Consider the following 22400-nt stretch of genomic DNA (forward strand, 5'->3'; position numbering starts at 1 on the left):
CCATAGAACGAGCTACTGAGCTGTTGTTCATTCCTGGTAGAGCGCTTCTCTCTCTGTATGTAAATTGAAAAGTTGTTTAAAATTGCATGTTACGTCTGAATCAGGAAAGTTTCATTTTGGCTTTACTGTCCCTTTGAGCAATACAAAAATACCCCATAGTTATGTGTTTGAATTATGCATTTAACTATGGAATGATAACAGGCTTGTTGCAGCCAATTAATACAAATTTCAGACATTCCGCATTATATGTATTGTATGATTTGACTTCTAAAATTGACAACATTAATTTGTATCGGTTTGTAGAAGAACTCACTTGATTAGCTTTGGCACACATTCAATGTTGGTAGTTTTGGATGTAAAAGGAGAAGCCACAGATGCCTCTAATTCAGACAAAGAAATACCTGCATGTGCCACTTTCAGAGCCTGTAAAATAGGCAAAAAAAACATAAATCATAAAAATATCAGGCTAAATTTACTTTTTTACCAACAGCAAGAGAAGATTTCTATTCATACCATCTGCTTATAAAAGTACGTGCATTAAACAAATGTCAACTTAATTTAAAAATAGGCTAAGCTTTGAACTAGCTTAAAGTTCATGTTTTAATTTATAATAAAATCATTAGCAGCTATACTATTATAAGTTATAATTTATAAATCCCACCAACTTGTTTTTATCTATCTCAAAGTTGTATAGTGAGATTGTGACTTCATCTCACTAGGATTCATTATTTATTTATATATTTATAGTGCATTTATTATTGATCAGTGTATTTCACTTTACAAGTACATAAGACCAGACTTAACAAACGTAAAGGTACATAAAACCCAATGTTTTCTTTCATAATTCAGATAGAGATTGTGATTTTAAACATCTTTCCAATTTACTTCTATTATCTAGTTTGTTTTGTTCTCTTGATATTCTTTGTTGAAAGGATACCTAGGTAGACTCAGGAGGTGCTGATTGGTGGTTGCACATATATGCCGCTTGTCCTTGGCTTTCAGTTAGCTCCCAGTAGTGCATTGCTGCTTCTCCAACAAAGGATACCAAGAGAATGCAAATTAGATAATAGAAGTAAGTTGGAAAGTTGTTTAAAATTTTAGTCAGGATTGAAAATTCTTAGGTTTTGCGTTCCTTTAATAACAGATAATGGAATTGTTGTTATCTGTGGGGGGGTTTTTAAAGAACACTCTATATATCAATTATTTATATAATGATAAGTTATTTAATTGTAGACAATGGACAACAATCAATTGTTTAGTATAGATATGTTTTAGACTGGTAACTCTTTACTCACACCACAGTCATTGGCTCCATCTCCACACATGCCAGCATAATAACTACAAGACAGACAATCACAAGTTAATAGCATTCTTTATTTAATGTTGTTATGGTTACAGAATACATTCTAGCTGTGGGAATTTATGGAAATTACTCAAATTATTAAATTGAGTTACCAAGTAAAACAATAAATTAATCTGTATAATATGGCAAACACTTTTCTTCTAGTTTTCCAATTTAGGGCTAGATTATGAGTGGAGCGCTAACTGTAGCATGCGAATGACATGGGGGTATTTCTCAGCTTTTTGCCTGTATATGTATGAAACGATAAGAAGGGGAGGAGCCACAAAACAAGAACAGCCACCTGGTGTAGTATGTCAGTGTCCAAGCAAAATCAGAGAAAGGAAAGTGAGTGCACTCACATATAAAATCCTCAAACATATGAAGTAGTCAGAAAGTGTTTCCACAGGGTGCTTGATCACATACTCGTCCTATCGGAATGATCTTCACTTGCACCCCACTGAGTGCCTGAACAGATTCAGGAGTCTTCCTGAGAAGAAACTGTGAGAGTCAGAGCCACCAGACAAAGTAATCTTCCTTTATTTCAGCCAGCCGGCCAGACAACAATAAAACAATATTCGTGCACAAACAATGCACTTAGGGGTCAATTTATTAATGTGCAGACGAACATGATACAATGTAGCGTATCATGTCCGCCGCACATCGATAAATGCCGACAGCATACTCTGTCAGCATTTATGGCCACTAGCATGGGGTTGTCAATCAACCCGATCGTATTGACATACGGAGCTTGATAAATTGACCCCTTAAACTCCAGTATTGGAGGTATGTCACATAGAACAGTTAAAAACAAATAAAATACAACAGCATGTTACTGTGCCATAGTAAAAGGAGTCTAAAATTAAAAATCGAGAGTTGGGGGCGTGGCCTGACACTAGTGATGTCGCAAACATAAAAATTTGGGTTCGCGAACGGCGAACGCTAACTTCCGCAAAAGTTTGCGAACCGGCGAACCGGCGAACCGCCATTGACTTCAATAGGCAGGCGAATTTTAAAACCCACAGGGACTCTTTCTGGCCACAATAGTGATGGAAAAGTTGTTTCAAGGGGACTAACAACTGGACTGTGGCATGCCCGGAGGGGGATCCATGGCAAAACTCCCATGGAAAATTACATAGTTGATGCAGAGTCTGGTTTTAATCCATAAAGGGCATAAATCACCTAACATTCCTAAATTGTTTGGAATAACGTGCTTTAAAACATCAGGTATGATGTTGTATCAATCAGGTAGTGTAAGGGTTACGCCCGCTTCACAGTGCGCAGTGTAGGTGATATACCTGCCCTGACCATGCTTTGCAGACCAGGTATCAGTGGTCAGATGGACCCTTGCCCCAACACTGTGTGCCAGACATGCCATTATAGCAGACTTATATGGCTTTGGCGTTGCTTTTTGGTAATTAGAAGGCTGCTAAATGCCACTGCGCACCACACGTGTTTTATGCCCAGCAGTGAAGGGGTTAATTAGGGAGCATGTAGGGAGCTTGTAGAGTTAATTTTAGCTTAAGTGTAGTGTAGTAGACAACCCAAAGTATTGATCTAGGCCCATTTTGGTATATTTAATGCCACCATTTCACCGCCAAATGCGATCAAATAAAAAAAAATTGTTCACTTTTTCACAAACTTTAGGTTTCTCACAGAAACTATTTACAAACAACTTATGCAATTATGGCATAAATGGTTCTAAATGTTCTCTGTGATCCCCTTTGTCAGAAATAGCAGACTTATATGGCTTTGGCGTTGCTTTTTGGTAATTAGAAGGGTGCTAAATGCCACTGCGCACTACACGTGTTTTATGCCCAGCAGTGAAGGGGTTAATTAGGGAGCATGTAGGGAGCTTGTAGAGTTAATTTTAGCTTAAGTGTAGTGTAGTAAACAACCCAAAGTATTGATCTAGGCCCACTTTGGTATATTTAATGTCACCATTTCACCGCCAAATGCGATCAAATAAAAAAAAATTGTTCACTTTTTCACAAACTTTAGGCTCACAGAAACTATTTACAAACAACTTATGCAATTATGGCATAAATGGTTGTAAATGCTTCTCTGGGATCCCCTTTGTTCAGAAATAGCAGACTTAGGCCTCGCTTCCATTGAGTCGTAATTCAGTTTGCGTGCACTCGCAAACCGATAAATATGCTGTCGGAAGCGATATCGTTTATCGACTGTTTCCAATGGCGCGTTATACCTCAATATCGGCAGCCGGACTTCGGCTGCCGAAAAGATCTTCGCGTCCCATAGAAAGTAATAGAAGCCGTTAATCGATAAATTATACCAGGTTTCCAATGAAAGCGCTAACCGTTAATACATTTCGGAGGCTGTCGATACATTGAGAAATATTACCCCCAGCTCAACTAGGTGTAAAAGAGGAAAATTGTGCTTTTTGAGACCTATTTTCTATTGAAATTATAAATTTTGCAAATAATGCAAGTGTTTTAATGTAGAAATAAATTGTTATAAGTAATTTTATTGTTGTCTCATGTATAAATAGTTGAACTTATATTCTAATAGAAATATCAGTATATATTTAAATATAATAATATATGCAAGAACATATCTACAGAATGCAAACTAGACCTATGCCTAGGGCAGCAATAAATATTACTTATATTTATGAAGTGTAAATATAATTATATTAGAAAATAGTATTTGATTATTAAAATATGGATAAGTGTTTTTTTTATTTTTCTTGAGAGGCGATCACAGGTAAGAAGCACGGACGTTAAACGTAAATTCTATAGCGTAAGGTCGGGTTACCTTAGCAACTAATTGATTTTCAAGATATCCGACGTCAGATGGAAGCGTTAACACAACGTTAACTTACAGCTATACGAAAAGAGCGACTGCGCGCAACACGCTAATCTTTTCAATGGAAACCTGGTACTAAAATGCAGCCGTAAATTACTTTTAGCTGTCGGCCGCTTCGGTAGCTTACGGCTCCATTTTTAACGACTCAATGGAAGCGAGGCCTTATATGGCTTTGGCGTTGCTTTTTGGTAATTAGAAGAGTGCTAAATGCCACTGTGCACCACACGTGTTTTATGCCCAGCAGTGAAGGGGTTAATTAGGGAGCATGTAGGGAGCTTGTAGAGTTAATTTTAGCTTAAGTGTAGTGTAGTAGACAACCCAAAGTATTGATCTAGGCCCATTTTGGTCTATTTCATGCCACCATTTCACCGCCAAATGCGATCAAATTTAAAAAAAACTTAATTATTTCGCAATTTTAGGTTTCTCACTGAAATTATTTACAAACAGCTTGTGCAATTATGGCACAAATGGTTGTAAATGCTTCTCTGGGATCCCCTTTGTTCAGAAATAGCAGACATATATGACTTTGGCGTTGCTTTCTGGTAATTAGAAGGCCGCTAAATGCTGCTGCGCATCACACGTGTATTATGGCTAGCAGTGAAGGGGTTAATTAGGTAGTTTGTAGGGAGCTTGCAGGGTTAATTTTAGCTTTAGTGTAGAGATCAGCCTCCCACCTGGCACATCAGACCCCCGGATCCCTCCCAAACAGCTCCCTTCCCCCCCCCCCCCCACAATTGTCCCCGCCATCTTAAGTACTGGCAGAAAGTCTGCCAGTACTAAAATAAAAGGTTTTTTTTTAAAAAAATATTTTTTATAGCATATTTACATATGCTGTGGTGTAGCATCCCCCTTAGCCCCCCTTAAATGTACACTACTGTTACACCAGATATGAGTGTTGGCACTGGGCAAGTGGGCACAGTATACGCTGTAAGCCTGACACACACGCTGGCAGGCAGGCAACTGCAATTAGATTACACAGGAAAAAAAAAGCAGACTGATGTTCTAGCCCTAAAAAGGGCTTTTTGGGGTGCTGTCCTAACAGTAGAGATCAGATGAGTCCCTCAGGACTGTAGTGGACACTGAATACACTAGCCTAGCTATCGATTTCCCTATTAAATCAGCAGCAGCTACACTGTCCCTCCTCTCACTAAGAATGCAGCTTCCGAATGAATCTAAAATGGATGCTGTCCAGGAGGTGGGAGGGTCTGGGAGGGAGGGTCTGCTGCTGATTGGCTGTAATGTGTCTTCTGACTGTGAGGTACAGGGTCAAAGTTTACTCAATGATGAGGAATAGGGGGCGGACTGAACATCGCATATATTCGCCGTCCGCGGCGAACGCGAACATGCTATGTTCGCCGGGAACTATTCACCGGTGAACTATTCGCGACATCACTACCTGACACATTTTGCGTTAATGTGGCTGGTGAATGCTACCATGAGTATGCACTAGCTCTTTGGGCTAAGCGAAATTAACCAGAGGTCAGACCTCTGGTTAATTAAATCAATTAGCCCCAATTGCCCCCCAAATAAAGTGGACAGTTCCTTTATTTAAATTAAAAATATAAACATCTTTTTTTTTTTTTTTTTTTTAACCCCTTAATGACCAGACCATTTTTCAATTTTCTTACCCTTAAGGACAAGGGCTATTTTTACATTTCTGCAGTGTTTGTGTTTAGCTGTAATTTTCCTCTTACTCATTTTTTTACCCACACATATTATATACCGTTTTTCTCGCCATTAAATGGAATTTCCAAAGATACCATTATTTTCATCATATCTTATAATTTACTATAAAAAAATAGATAAAATATGAGGAAAAATGAAAAAAAAACACACTTTTTCTAACTTTGACCCCCGAAATCTGTTACACATCTACAACCATCAAAAAACATCCATGCTAAATAGTTTCTAAATTTTGTCCTGAGTTTAGAAATACCCAATGTTTACATGTTCTTTGCTTTTTTTGCAAGTTATAGGGCAATAAGTACAAGTAGCACTTTGCTATTTCCAAACCACTTTTTTTCAAAATTAGCGCTAGTTACATTGGAACCCTGATATCTGTCAGGAATACCTGAATATCCCTTGACATGTATATTTTTTTTAGAAGACAAACCAAAGTATTGATCTAGGCCCATTTTGGTGTATTTCATGCCACCATTTCACCGCCAAATGCGATCAAATAGAAAAAAAAAGTTCACTTTTTCACAAACTTTTTCACAAACTTTAGGTTTCTCACTGAAATTATTTACAGCTTGTGCAATTATGGCACAAATGGTTGTAAATGCTTCACTGGGATCCCCTTTGTTCAGAAATAGCAGACTTATATGGCTTTGGGGTTGCTTTTTGGTAATTAGAAGGCTGCTAAATGCCGCTGCGCACCACACGTGTTTTATGCCCAGCAGTGAAGGGGTTAATTAGGGAGCATGTAGGGAGCTTTTAGGGTTAATTTTAGCTTTAGTGTAGTGTAGTTGACAACCCCAAGTATTGATCTAGGCCCATTTTAATATATTTCATGCCACCATTTCACCGCCAAATGCGAGCAAATAAAAAAAAACTTTACATTTTTCACAATTTTAGGTTTCTCACTGAAATTATTTACAAACAGCTTGTGCAATTATGGCACAAATTGTTGTAAATGCTTCTCTGGAATCCCCTTTGTTCAGAAATAGCAGACTTATATGGCTTTGGCGTTGCTTTTTGGTAATTAGAAGGCTGCTAAATGCCACTGCGCACCACACGTGTTTTATGCCCAGCAGTGAAGGGGTTAATTAGGGAGCATGTAGGGAGCTTGTAGAGTTAATTTTAGCTTAAGTGTAGTGTAGTAAACAACCCAAAGTATTGATCTAGGCCCACTTTGGTATATTTAATGTCACCATTTCACCGCCAAATGCGATCAAATAAAAAAAAAATTGTTCAATTTTTAACAAACTTTAGGTTTCTCACAGAAACTATTTACAAACAACTTATGCAATTATGGCATAAATGGTTGTAAATGCTTCTCTGGGATCCCCTTTGTTCAGAAATAGCAGACTTATATGGGTTTGGCGTTGCTTTTTGGTAATTAGAAGGGTGCTAAATGCCACTGTGCACCACACGTGTTTTATGCCCAGCAGTGAAGGGGTTAATTAGGGAGCATGTAGGGAGCTTGTAGAGTTAATTTTAGCTTAAGTGTAGTGTAGTAGACAACCCAAAGTATTGATCTATGCCCATTTTGGTCTATTTCATGCCACCATTTCACCGCCAAATGCGATCATTTCACCTGATCCCTCCCAAACAAATTATTTACAAACAGCTTGTGCAATTATGGCACAAATTGTTGTAAATGCTTCTCAGGAATCCCCTTTGTTCAGAAATAGCAGACTTATATGGCTTTGGCGTTGCTTTTTGGTAATTAGAAGGCCGCTAAATGCTGCTGCACACCACACATGAATTATGCCCAGCAGTGAAGGAGTTAATTAGGTAGCTTGTAGGGAGCTTGCAGGGTTAATTTTAGCTTTAGTGTAGAGATCAGGTTCCCACCTGACACATCACACCCCCTGATCCCTCCCAAACAGCTCTCTTCCCTCCCCACCCCACAATTGTCCCTGTCATCTTAAGTACTGGCAGAAAGTTTGCCAGTACTAAATAAAAGGAGTTTTTTTTAATTTTATTTTTTTAAAATATTTATTCAGCTGTGATGGACCCATGCCTTAGCCCCCAACCTACCTGATCCCCCCCCCCCAAACAGCGCTCTAACCCTCCACCGCTACCTAATTGCTGCCATCATGGATACTGGCAGCTGTCTGCCAGTACCCAGTTTGCCCCCAATAACAACAGTATTTTTGTTTTATCTTTTGACCTTCAAACTTTTTCTGTAGTGTAGCAGCCACCCCTCAATAACCCCATCCCCCTCCCCCTCCCCCTCCCCGATAATTTTATATTTTATTTAACTTTTTTTCCCCTCTCCCTCTGATGATCTCATTGGTGTCAGTGGCTAATGCACGCACGCGCACCTCCGCAGCCCCCCCGCACGCTCCCCGCATCGCTTCCAGCACTCTGCTAGACAACTGACGTACCAGGTACGTCTATTGTCATTAACTGTTAGTTTTTTGCATGACGTACCTGATACGTCAGTTGTCATTAAGAGGTTAAATAACTGCACAAAGCAGTTATAAGGGGTTAATTAAAAAATTAGCCCCAATTGCCCCCCATATAAGTGGACTGTTCCTTTATTTAAATTAAAAATATGAGCATCTTTTTAATATATTTTAATAACTGCATGAAGCAGTTATAAGGGGTTAAAGTGAGAGATGTGGGGTTTAGGGGGAAAAAAACGGCACATTTTGGTCTATGGGTGACTGTGTTTTTACTGTAAATAAATATATATATATGCTGTATATATATATATATATATATATATATATATATACACACATATAAACACACATATATATGTAATTATTCATATATACTGTATGTATATTTTAAATATGCTGTCCTACCCTGCACAACTTACCCCCTGTGCTGCGTTAGGTTCTTTGCCCTGTGTATCGGCAAGAGAACGAGGCTCCCATTGGAACGTATGGAAGTGCGCTTTCGTGAGTACAAAGCTTCCATGCAATGCGAACACAAGGTCGCATTCGCATTGCTCTTGACTTGTAATACAGCAAATGATCGCCACTACAGATCCTTTATGATTTTTCAGTGTGTAACCGGAAACTCAGGGGCTATTACAGCATCTGAACACAGCTGTGCAGGGTGCATGCCAGAAAACCGGCCGAGTAATCCATAGACAAAAGCAGGTAATTCAAAAGAAGTCAGCACAAGTCAGCACCTTTTAAATTAAAAGCTATCTTTTATTTGAGTTTAATAAAATCAGAAACAGCTTGTCATATCCTGACGCGTTTCATACTCCACAGCCACAAAAAGCTAAATATTGCAATCCACTCGTAATCTAGTCCTTTATTATTAAAATATCAGTGCTTCAGGGGAAGCCCCCCCCAAAAAAAATATTGGTAGGTATTATTAAAGGGAAATTAAAAGGATATGAATCCTTTCATGCTTCAGATAGAGCATATAATTTAAACAGTGTTCCAATGTACTTCTATTATCTAATTTGCTTGATTGTCTGGGTATTGTTTGTTGAAAAGTATACCTAGGTAGGCTCAGGAGCAGCAAAACACTACTGGGAGCTAGCTGCTTATTGGTGGCTTCTCGTGTATGCCTCTTGTCATTGGCATACTTGATGTGTTCATCTAGCTAGTGCATTGCTGCTCCTTCAACAAAGGATACCAAAAGAAAAAAAATTAAAAATGTGACCAATAGACATATATTGGAAAGCTGTTTAAAAATTAATACTGTGTCTGAATCATGAAAGAAACATTTTGGGTTTCATGTCACTTTAAGCTAATGAATTCTGCATAAAAGATTTAATTACTCATAGTGAACAAAAACTTTGCAATGCACTTTCATTTATGTTGCCCCCTTTTTTAAATTCATAAAATAAAATATTTCTCAATGTTCTTTCTACTTAAGGAATAACAATTACAAACATTTTACAAAGAACACATTCACTCTGGTATTATCTATAAAACTTACTCTATTTTTTGAAATTCTTCAATAAGATTTGATTTTTGTCCTGGGCTCATTCTAGCAAAAATAGTTCCATTAAGAAGTATCTGTTAAAAAACAACAACTCAATCACCGTACTTTAATTTCACACACCATATACAATTCAAACTGTTTATATCTTGAAATATTAAATATAATTTTATGGTCCTTAATGACATATATATATATATATATACCATACAGGGGTGGACAAATAGTACAATGGCTTATTAGCCCAGAGGGAAAAGTTACTAGAATATTTTCACCTGTAAAATGGGATAGTTTAGAGAGGAGATGGAACCAAATGTAAACAACAATATCTTATGTCATTTAGGCGATATTTACCTGTTATAATACAGCTTATACATGTAACCTAAAGGTAGTTTTATATATATTTTTTTCTATACATATACAATACAAGCAGAAAGATAGAAAGGAAATATGTTTTGTTTTAAACAAATATAGACTATTATTTGCATTTTAGAACATAGAAAAACAAGACACAGGCAGAAAAGATTGGGAAAATAATATTCATTTTTGAAAATTTTATTTTTAGAAAAATATTATTTTTTTTCAGGGGTCAAGTCCAGCGGGAACGTATGGGAACGGAGTTCCTGCACTATTTTTGCAGGAGGAACTAAGTTCCCTCTGGACAGAGAACAGAAATGCTCCAGTAAACACTACTGCTGCTTTTGGGAGGAGCTGTAGCACAGTCTGGTTAGAGGGATAGTGAGATCCTCTAGTAATGGGCAGTAACACTTCCTTCAGTACACTAAATGCAAGCCTGTCACCGGTCCTACTGTGTGATCACCATCCAATGTGTGTAACACATGGTGCTTACATTTCTGTGTGGCTTGAAGTGGGGTTATTTAGCTCCCCTCAGCAGAAATAGGACTATTGCACCTTAAGTGGGTGAAACTCTGTGAAGGAGGAGGATTCTCAGACCTAAAGGCAACCATTCAACCCTTCACTGGATTTAATTTGCTTTCATTAACCAAAGTTTATAGATTATATACATATAAAGACAGTGTGTGTGTGTATATATAAAACAATATTAATTGTGAGGGGGGTGGAAGTCTTGGTGAGTTCCCACACTTTTTTTTGTAGGACTTGACCCCTGCCTGAAATATCACAGCTGGCACTGGTACAATTGTTAAAGCACTACTATATGTTGGGTTAGATGAGTCAATGTCCTGATGCTTAAGCGATATTAATATTTTTTAAAGATTAGTGTATATGTATTACTATGAGCAGCGGCATATGGCTAAGTTATTAACACCTACACGTTGAACACGGATTATAATTAATTACTAAATACTCACATATTGCAAGTCCTTTATAGTCCCCCATAATAATATGCCTAAATAAATAATGATATACTATTTACTTATTTCTTCATACTAACCTTTGGTAGCAAATGGTAAAAATGACGCACAATGACTTGATAAGATTTTCCAGTCATAGCAAAATGGAAATTGCTTGTCTCACCATGTAGCCCAGGAATAGCAACATGTGATTCCTGTAAAATAATAACGTTGAGTGCAGAAATTATGAAAAATGTGTTAAAGCAATAATTTCAAAGCCTGTTTATACAGGGAGTGCAGAATTATTAGGCAAATGAGTATTTTGACCACATCATCCTCTTTATGCATGTTGTCTTACTCCAAGCTGTATAGGCTTGAAAGCCTACTACCAATTAAGCATATTAGGTGATGTGCATCTCTGTAATGAGAAGGGGTGTGGTCTAATGACATCAACACCCTATATCAGGTGTGCATAATTATTAGGCAACTTCCTTTCCTTTGGCAAAATGGGTCAAAAGAAGAACTTGACAGGCTCAGAAAAGTCAAAAATAGTGAGATATCTTGCAGAGGGATGCAGCACTCTTAAAATTGCAAAGCTTCTGAAGCGTGATCATCGAACAATCAAGCGTTTCATTCAAAATAGTCAACAGGGTCGCAAGAAGCGTGTGGAAAAACCAAGGCGCAAAATAACTGCCCATGAACTGAGAAAAGTCAAGCGTGCAGCTGCCAAGATGCCACTTGCCACCAGTTTGGCCATATTTCAGAGCTGCAACATCACTGGAGTGCCCAAAAGCACAAGGTGTGCAATACTCAGAGACAAGGCCAAGGTAAGAAAGGCTGAAAGACGACCACCACTGAACAAGACACACAAGCTGAAACGTCAAGACTGGGCCAAGAAATATCTCAAGACTGATTTTTCTAAGGTTTTATGGACTGATGAAATGAGAGTGAGTCTTGATGGGCCAGATGGATGGGCCCGTGGCTGGATTGGTAAAGGGCAGAGAGCTCCAGTCCGACTCAGACGCCAGCAAGGTGGAGGTGGAGTACTGGTTTGGGCTGGTATCATCAAAGATGAGCTTGTGGGGCCTTTTCGGGTTGAGGATGGAGTCAAGCTCAACTCCCAGTCCTACTGCCAGTTTCTGGAAGACACCTTCTTCAAGCAGTGGTACAGGAAGAAGTCTGCATCCTTCAAGAAAAACATGATTTTCATGCAGGATAATGCTCCATCACACGCGTCCAAGTACTCCACAGCGTGGCTGGCAAGAAAGGGAATAAAAGAAGAAAATCTAATGACATGGCCTCCTTGTTCACATGATCTGAACCCCATTGAGAACCTGTGGCCATCATCAAATGTGAGATTTACAAGGAGGGAAAACAGTACACCTCTCTGAACAGTGTCTGGGAGGCTGTGGTTGCTGCTGCACGCAATGTTGATGGTGAACAGATCAAAACACTGACAGAATCCATGGATGGCAGGCTTTTGAGTGTCCTTGCAAAGAAAGGTGGCTATATTGGTCACTGATTTGTTTTTGTTTTGTTTTTGAATGTCAGAAATGTATATTTGTGAATGTTGAGATGTTATATTGGTTTCACTGGTAAAAATAAATAATTGAAATGGGTATATATTTGTTTTTTGTTAAGTTGCCTAATAATTATGCACAGTAATAGTCACCTGCACACACAGATATCCCCCTAAAATAGCTAAAACTAAAAACAAACTAAAAACTACTTCCAAAAATATTCAGCTTTGATATTAATGAGTTTTTTGGGTTCATTGAGAACATGGTTGTTGTTCAATAATAAAATGAATCCTCAAAAATACAACTTGCCTAATAATTCTGCACTCCCTGTATATATAATTGTGTACTATATAAAAACATATATATTATATTTCTCTACTGCATTTTTGTAGGCTTTACATTTTTAACATCATTGGTCCATACCCTAAAGAGGGCTAGATTATGGAGTGGAGTGCAATTAATAGTGCATATGTTTTCTGTGACCTCAGGCAGAGAATGGAATTCTAAATGGATGGTTTAATAGTTTAACCAAAGCTTCTTAGCGCTGCTGAAACCTTTTTAGGACACCATATATTTTTAATGGATAGTACAGGAAAATCCATTAGTGAGCTAAGTATTTAGTTTTAAATAGGAATTATTTAGGTAATAATATTAATTTTTATTTAGATTTTATGTAGATTTATTGTGATTATATTTAAGTTAGGGGGTGTTAGGGTTAGGGTTAGACTTAGGTTTAGGGGTTAATACATTTAGTATAGTGGTGGCGACGTGGGGGTGGCAGATTAGGGGTTAATAAATGTAGGTAGGTGGCAGTGATGTTAGGGACGGCAGATTAGGGGTTAACAATATTTAACCAGTGTTTGTGAGGCGGGAGTGCGGCAGTTTAGGGGTTAATATGTTTATTATAGTGGCGGCGATGTCCGGAGCGGCAGATGTTATTTTAGTGTTTGCGATGCGGGAGGGCCTCGGTTTAAGGGTTAATAGGTAGTTTATGGGTGTTAGTGTACTTTTTAGCACTTTAGTTATGAGTTTTATGTTACAGCGTTGTACCATAAAACTCTTAACTACTGACTTTTAAATGCGTTAGGATTCTTGGAGGTAGAGGGTGTACCGCTCACTTTTTGGCCTCCCAGGACAGACTCGTAATATCAGTGCTATGGAAGTCCCATAGAAAAAAGACTTTACGAAGTTTACGTAAGTTGTTTTGCGGTAAGGCCAAAGAAGTGTGCAGTGCCCCTAAACCTGCAAGACTCGTAATAGCAGTGGTAGGGAAAAAGCAGCGTTAACCTGTTAACGCTGCTTTTTCAGCCTAACGCACAACTTGTAATCTAGCCGTTAGCTTTTTCATTAAAGGGACAATGAACACCAAATATTGATTATTAATACTCAGATGGAGCATGCAATAGTAAGAAAATATATAATTTTCTAATATTAGCAATTTATATTTGTTCTCTAGCAAGCTAAGGATCTCTCTCTCTATCCCCATTGAAATTACTTTAAAATGGCATTCTACTTCACACAAAGGATAGCAAGAGACTGAAAACAGTGGCATGCAAAATACATTGCAATTAATTTAAAATGGCATTCTACTTCACACAAAGGATAGCAAAAGACTGAAAACAGTGGCATGCAAAATACATTGAAATTACTTTAAAATGGCATTCTACTTCACACAAAGGATAGCAAGAGACTGAAAACAGTGGTAATATGGTATTCCGAAAACGCCATAATCACTGACCTTTTAAGCCTCCACGGATCTGCCATTCAAACACAGAAAATTAGAGATATGATTTCATCCATAGCTAAATACTCATGTGTTGTGCATAAGTAATTTACAGCGAGATTACAAGTTTTACGGTAACAGGGGTGCGGTGCTAACAGGCAATTTTCCCTCACCGCTCACTTGCAGACAACGCTGGTATTACAGGTTTTTAGAAACCTGGCGTTAGCCGCAGAAAAGTGAGCGTAGAGCAAAATTTAGCTCCACATCTCACCTCAATACCAGTGCTGCTTACGGTAGCGGTGCCGGTGAGCTGGCAAAACTTGCTCGTGCATGATTTCCCCATAGGAATCAATGGGGAGAGCTGGCTGAAAAAGAACCTAACACCTGCAAAAAAGCAGCGTTCAGCTCTTAATGCAGCCCCATTGATTCCTATGGGGAAATACATTTATGTCTACACCTAACACCCAACATGAACCCCGAGCCTAAACACCCCTAATATTACACTTATTAACCCCTAATCTGCCGCCCCGACATCGCCGACACCTACATTATACTTATTAACCCCAAATCTGCTGCCCCCATCGCCGACACCTACATTTTATTTTTTTAACCTCTAATCTGCTGCCCCCAATGTCGCCGCCACCTACCTACACTTATTAACCCCTAATCTGCCACCCCAATGTCGCCGCCACTATATTAAAGTTCTTAAACCTAAGCTTAACCCCCCTAACTTAAATATAATTTAAATAAATCTAAATAAAATAACTACAATTAACTAAATTATTCCTATTTAAAACTAAATACTTACCTATAAAATAAACCATAAGATAGCTACAATATAACTAATAGTTACATTGTAGCTAGCTTAGGGTTTATTTTTATTTTACAGGCAACTTTGTATTTATTTTAACTAGGTAGAATAGTTATTAAATAGTTATTAACGGGGGGCGGAGCCAACTGCCGAGGCGAGTAGTCGCATCTACCCAGTCCTCCAGCAATAATCAAGCAGTTAAGTGATTAAAATGCCACTTTATCTTTATTAAAATACATCTACATGGTGGGTGGACGTTAGAGGACCCAGTGGAGCCTTCGATTGTTTTTACATGGCCCAAATCTTTCCGGAGATAATCATCGCTTGCTGAGACCCACATGGCACTCCCAGATATGTGACTGCACAGTACCCACGGAAAATCAGTAAGCTCTATATTTTACAAACTAACTGCTTACATTCCTACAGTGAAGGGAGCGTATTTTACCTAATCAGCATAACTCACATTACACCTATAATGGAGATTACACATCTTTTGCTGCAACTGTCTAATAAAATGGACACGCACTTTTGCTCTCTTGTTTGCACACTAAAAGATATGCGTAGCGGTGCCGCTGAAGAGGAAACAGTTGGTTCTTTACCCTTCAGTATTCCTAACCTACTCGCACGGAAGGTACAAGCTGGACTCCCGGCCGTTGTCGTTGAGGAGCAGGCTAAGCAGTGCAGTCAGCAAGGCAGTGAGTTGTCCTCAAACATGGCGCCGACGTGTTCCGAAACCCCTGAGCTGATAGGAGTGCATACTGTTCACATGGTAAACTCTGAGGATCTGACTCTGGATTCCCTAAAGTTGAGACCGACAGCCGTGAGACATCAAGATCAGGCTAGCTCTGGATTGCGTTATTTAGCCACCGTACCAGTAAATATAGTTCACAGCCCATACTGTCTGGATCTACTGAAGTACAGAAATCTGTATGGAAACACCTGTCTATTTGCACAACATGAAGTCACCACACCGTTGCTAAAAATCAACCGCAATCCTACACTGAGGTATATTTGTATTACCCTAACACTGCAGCTTATTCCCTGGGTGATCTTGCTACCTGTGGATACGGAGCCTGGCCAGACAGAACCCTATAAGGACTCTCTGCAATGGACACTCATGGGCATAGGTTAGCCCTGTTAAGAGAACCCTCACACGTGGAAAGACTTTTCAGTGCTACCGTGTGTTTCTAGGTGTGCTTTCCCAGGGTTAATGAACTGCTTATTATTGTAGCGCTTATAATAACTTTTAACTAGTAGACACTATGATCACAGAAAATAGTGGAGATGTTTCTTCTGATGATATCCTACTATGCTGGTATAGGTTGGAAAGCTTGTACCTGAATGTTTAATCCTTACTATTCGTGTTGAGCTTGTGAGAGTTCAAAAATCTTTATTAACGGAGCATACATGCTCCCAATATAGGCTCATAACTTTCTGGAAAATTTGGTATAGATAACCTTTATCATATGGGCAAAACTTATCATTGGTAGTTGGTGCCAGCAGAGACTGCCCACACAATTCTTATCTTGCCCTCCTTTATCTTAAGTTGTTGCCCTTTTGAACATATTCCAAATATGTATAATAGAGAGAAGCACAGAATAAGAAATGTTATCCCTTTTATTTTTTTTTATTTACCATATATATTCCATATTATAGTTGTGGGGAGTCAACTTTAATTATAGATCAGTTTGAGTTCTGTTATCCCCTCTCGTGTTTACTCTAAGATGATTGGTAGATATTATTATGTTTGTAAAGTGAAAGATTTGTGTTTGGATAGTTAACCCATGCAATATATGTTGAACATTAGAGAGTATAGAGATATACATGACTATATAACTATTGGCACCTTACTTAGCATAGGACAGTGTATGATATCCATTTAAAAGTCAATAGATTTTTGCATATTATTTCTATGTCTGTACTGCTATGTTTACATGTATTGATATGTATGTACCTCTCATATGCTAAACCATTGTAATCCTGGTCTCCCTCAGCCGGCGGGGGAGATAGGAGCTCGCTTGAGATAAGTGGGTTGTTTAACCATTTATTTCTGTACATTATGTAGTCATTACATATTAATCTTGGTGCTTACTTCATCTCAGCCTAAGCTATTTCAAAAGGGAACTATGTTATTGTGGGTTAGCTGATTGGATTAAGTTGATACTAATTTAGAGCTACTTTTCTAATATGTAGGGCCAGATTATATAAAGCAATAAATATAATATGGTGCCTTTAGCTTATAGGTGCAGAGGGTGTATGGTGACATGTTATATGCAGTCATACCTAATGTCATTTCAGAGGCATGTCGGTAATTATCCCACTCCACTCAACCTGATGAGGCTTCTTATGTGGTGTTACTTTGCTATCTCCCACCTAGCTTCTTTTATTATTAATCACCTCCCCCCCCCCCCTTCTACATTCACCCTTTTGGGTGAATTTGTATGGTGAATTCTATTATGAATATTCTCATCCACCTCTTCTAGGTCAAACTTCCTAGCTACTGCCCACCCTCCTTTTAGGTGGACAAACAAGCGGTGTTTACCCTATTGATACTATAATGATATAAGTTGCTCTTATTTATTTTTTTTTGTTTACAGAGAAACTGAGGACGATTTTCTCAACCCGCCCTCTAATTTTGTGCATTTAGTAGGAGCAACTTGTTATGACTCCATATAATTTGTAAATTCTCAGATAATAAATACATCTATTTTATAATTAACATATCATTCTATAAGATGTATAAGTTGTTATGGTTGTTCAAATTTTATAACTTCGTTGTGTGTTTATATAGGAAACTAAAGGAAAAATGAGGTAATACTTGATTATGTGTATTTTATTTTGTATTCGCATACAATGTCCTTTATTTTCATTATGTTTTATGTACTTATAGAGAGATACATATATGATGTAGGAATTAAGATTTTCTCACTATCTTATATGAAAAGGTTTCATTGTCCAATGGGTAAACAATGTCTTGTATGCAACATTTATCAAAATGACACAGAATGTATATTATGTTTATGCTTTTTCTTTCTCTTATTGCCTCAATAAAAAACTTTGATTTAAAAAAAAAAAAAAAAAAAAAATAGTTATTAACTATTTAATAACTTCTTAGTTAAAATATATACAAATTTACCTGTAAAATAAAACCTAACCTAAGTTACAATTACACCTAACACTACACTATAATTAAATAAATTACCTAAATTAAATACAATTAAATACAATTATCTAAAGTACAAAAAAACAAACACTAAATTACAGAAAATAATAAAATAATTACAAGTTTTTTAAACTAATTACACCTAATCTAATCCCCCTAATAAAATAAAAAAGGCCCCCAAAATAATAAAAAAGCCCTACCCTATACTAAATTACAAATAGCCCTTAAAAGGGCTCTTTTACCTGTAAAAAAAAAGTACAATACCCCCCCACATTAAACCCCATCACCCACACACTCAACCCTACTCTAAAACCCACCCAATCCCCCCTTAATAAAACCAAACACTAACCCCTTGAAGATCATCATACCTTGAGTAGTCTTCACCCAACCGGGCCGAAGTCCTCAACGAAGCCGGGCGAAGTGGTCCTCCAGACGGACAGAAGTCTTCATCCAAGCCGGCCAGAAGAGGTCCTCCAGATCGGCAGAAGTCTTCATCCAGGCGGCATCTTCTATCTTCATCCATCCGGCGCGGAGTGGGTCCATCTTCAAGACATTCGACGCAGAGCATTCTTTTCGTTCTTCATCCGACGACTGAATGAAGGTTCCTTTAAATGATGTCATCCAAGATGGCGTCCCTTCAATTCCGATTGGCTGATAGAATTCTATCAGCCAATCGGAATTAAGGTAGAAAAAATCCTATTGGCTGATGCAGTCAATATGATTGAACTTCAATCCTATTGGCTGATTGGAACAGCCAATATAATGCAACCTCAATCCTATTGGCTGATTGGAACAGCCAATAGGATTGAGGTTGCATTATATTGGCTGTTCCAATTGGATTTTTTCTACCTTAATTCCGATTGGCTGATAGAATTCTATCAGCCAATCAGAATTGAAGGGACGCCATCTTGGATGACATCATTTAAAGGAACTTTCATTCAGTTGTCGGATGAAGAACGAAGAGGATGCCCCGCGTCGGATGTCTTGAAGATGGACCCGCTCCGCGCCGGATGGATGAAGATAGAAGATACCGCCTGGATGAAGACTTCTGCCCATCTGGAGGACCTCTTCTGGCTGGCTTGGATGAAGACTTCTGCCCATCTGGAGGACTACTTCACCCGGCTTCGTTGAGGACTTTGGCACGGTTGGGTGAAGACTTCTCAAGGTAGGGTGATCTTCAAGGGGTTTGTGTTAGGTTTTATTAAGGGGGTATTGGGTAAGTTTTAGAGTAGGGTTGGGTGTGTGGGTGGTATTGTACTTTTTTTACAGGTAAAAGAGCTGATTACTTTGGGGCAATGCCCCGCAAAAGGCCCTTTTAAGGGCTATTTGTAATTTAGTATAGGGTAGGGCTTTTTATTATTTTGGGGGGCTTTTTTATTTTATTAGGGGGATTAGATTAGGTGTAATTAGTTTAAAAAAACTTGTAATTATTTTATTATTTTCCGTAATTTAGTGGGTTTTTTTTCATACTTTAGATAATTGTATTTAATTGTATTTAATTGTAGTTAATTTAGGGAATTAATTTAATTATAGTGTAGTGTTAGATGTAATTGTAACTTAGGTTAGGTTTTATTTTACAGGTAAATTTGTCTTTATTTTAACTAGATAGCTATTAAAAAGTTAATAACTATTTAATAACTATTTTACCTAGTAAAAATAAATACAAAGTTGCCTGTAAAATAAAAAATAAACCCTAAGATAGCTACAATGTAACTATTAGTTATATTGTAGCTAGCTTAGGGTTTATTTTTTAGGTAAGTATTTAGTTTTTATAGGAATAATTTAGTTAATGATAGTTATTTTATTTAGATTTATTTAAATTATATTTAAGTTAGGGGGTGTTAGGGTTAAAATTAGATTTAGGGGTTAATAACTTTAATATAGTGGCGGCGACGTTGGGGGCGGCAGATTAGGGGTTAATAAATGTAGGTAGGTGTCGGCGATGTTAGGGCAGGCAGATTAGGGGTTAATAATATTTAACTAGTGTTTGCGATGCGGGAGTGCGGCGGTTTAGGGGTTAATATATTTATTATAGTGGCGGCGATGTCCGGTTCAGCAGATTAGGGGTTAAAAATTTATTTTAGTGTTTGCGATGTGTGGGGGGCCTCGGTTTAGGGGTTAATAGGTAGTTTATGGGTGTAAGTGTACTTTTTAGTACTTTAGTTAAGAGTTTTATGCTACGGCGTTAGCCCATAAAACTCTTAACTACTGACTTTTAAATGCGGTATCAGTCTTGACAGGAGAGGCTGTACCGCTCACTTTTTGGAATACTTGTAATATGGGAGTTATGCAAGTCCCATTGAAAATATAGGATACGCAATTGACGTAAGTGGATTTGCAGTATTTTCGAGTCTGACCAAAAAAGTGAGCGGTAAGCCTGTCATTTCAAGACTCGTAATACCAGCGGGCGTTAAAAAGCAGCGTTGGGACCTCTCAACGCTGCTTTTTAAGGCTAACGCAAGACTCGGAATCTAGCCATTAGTTAATTGCACAAACAATACACCTGCATTTATTACAGCTGGTGAACCTGCACAAAGTAGAATGCCATTTTAAAGTCATTTCAATGTATTTTCCATGCCACTGTTTTCAATCTCTTGATATCCTTTGTGTGAAATAGAATGCCCTTTTAAAGTAATTTCAATGTATTTTGCATGCCACTTTTTTGCTATCCTTCGTTTGAAAATAATTGCAGAGTGAATTGAAGAATAATATAGAGTATTAACATTGCAAAACATGACTTAGAAAGGGAATGCTATTTAATAACTTTGTGTTGGTAACATTTGTCTTTGCGTCTAGAAAACATCACAAACCTTTCAGATTTTTCAAAACTTTTGAAAATGTTTTGCGAATATAACATGTAATCAGGGTATCATATATATTTATTTGCAATCAATGGATATTTTAAGAGCTGGGCCATCTTTCTCTCTGTACCTGTGTAACCCTAACCCCTCCTGATTGCAATCTTGTTTTATAAAGCTGACATTTCTTACTGAAAAATAAATTCAAGAGAAGGAAGAGATACACTGAAAATAGCATGACAGTAAAGAGGTTATTTTAATTTCTGCTGTATCTGAATCATGACAGTTTAATGTTAGGTGGGCTATCTCTTTGAGCTATCAGTTTAAGATTATATTGAATCAAACATCAATTAAAATTTTAAAATCCTTGTCTAAAATATTACACTGTGTGTCCTAATGTCAGCATCAATGTTTATCTTTAATACTAATTTCACATATACATACTTTCAAAGTATAATACACAATGTAACAAATGGCACTTACAAGTTCTGATGAGTGATCATTGTGTGATAGTTTAAATTGTATATTAGATTGGCTGATGTCATGAATCATAAATCATGTGATTATGCATATTCCGATGAAAAGTAGTTAAATTCACTAGTGTGTGGGTTGTTTTGGAGTTTGCGTCATAATTGGTGTGAAAAGTGTTGAGTAAAAGTTGGCGCGATATGGAGAGTGTGACTTGTATTACATGGCTTAAACATGGTGCACATAGATTTTTTCCCAAAAAATAAAAAGGAAGTTAGCTATATTATATTGTGTATTTATTTCATTTTTATCTCTTTATCTATTAGTGCGACAAGTTTGGGGCAAAACTTTTCAACAAATTTGTAGAAATACTGTCCCCTTGATTTGTAATTAGAGACAAATTTGTAGCATAATCCATAAGTAGTAATGTATTTTTCATTTTTATCCCTATATCTACTAGTGTACCAAATGTGTAGCAATAATATTGTTTGATTTAGAAAGGGTATACAATTTTAATAGAGTCTCTAATTTACTTTTATTATGTAATATACTTCATTCTCTTGCAGCATTGAACATAAGCTTTTGGTGTTTTCAGACTCCCATTGAGTTCTATGGCATCAATGACCTCAAGGGTGGCTGATTGAAAATTAGGTACGCTGCGTCGGAATACACGTGAGCGTACCTGTTAAATGTTTGATAAATTGGAAAAAGGGTCAAATAGAGTTGAATGTGAATTTGAAACATCTGTAATGATGCAAGCATCAAGCTGCGTCGGATTGAGATCGCGGGATTGTATATTACGTTACAAATTTCAACATTTGCCGATCTTGATGCTTTAATAACTATGGCGGATCAGTCT

The 22400-nt window shown here is 37.6% G+C and overlaps 1 protein-coding gene across 1 annotated transcript in view; it reads right to left on the reverse strand.

The window, feature by feature from the left end:
* Positions 1 to 309: 309 nt before the first annotated feature.
* The window catches only part of LOC128643893 (probable cation-transporting ATPase 13A5), a 33351-nt gene continuing 11260 nt past the window's right edge, over positions 310 to 22400 (reverse strand). The window contains exons 3-6 of the mRNA XM_053696664.1: positions 11160 to 11273; positions 9743 to 9822; positions 1296 to 1338; positions 310 to 423 (exon numbers count right to left, since the gene is read on the reverse strand). Coding sequence (XP_053552639.1) covers positions 310 to 423; positions 1296 to 1338; positions 9743 to 9822; positions 11160 to 11273 — 351 coding nt within the window. The remainder of the gene's footprint in view (positions 424 to 1295; positions 1339 to 9742; positions 9823 to 11159; positions 11274 to 22400) is intronic.

Source organism: Bombina bombina, unplaced genomic scaffold, assembly GCF_027579735.1.
Source record: "Bombina bombina isolate aBomBom1 unplaced genomic scaffold, aBomBom1.pri scaffold_830, whole genome shotgun sequence".
Classification (NCBI taxonomy): Eukaryota; Metazoa; Chordata; class Amphibia; order Anura; family Bombinatoridae; genus Bombina; species Bombina bombina.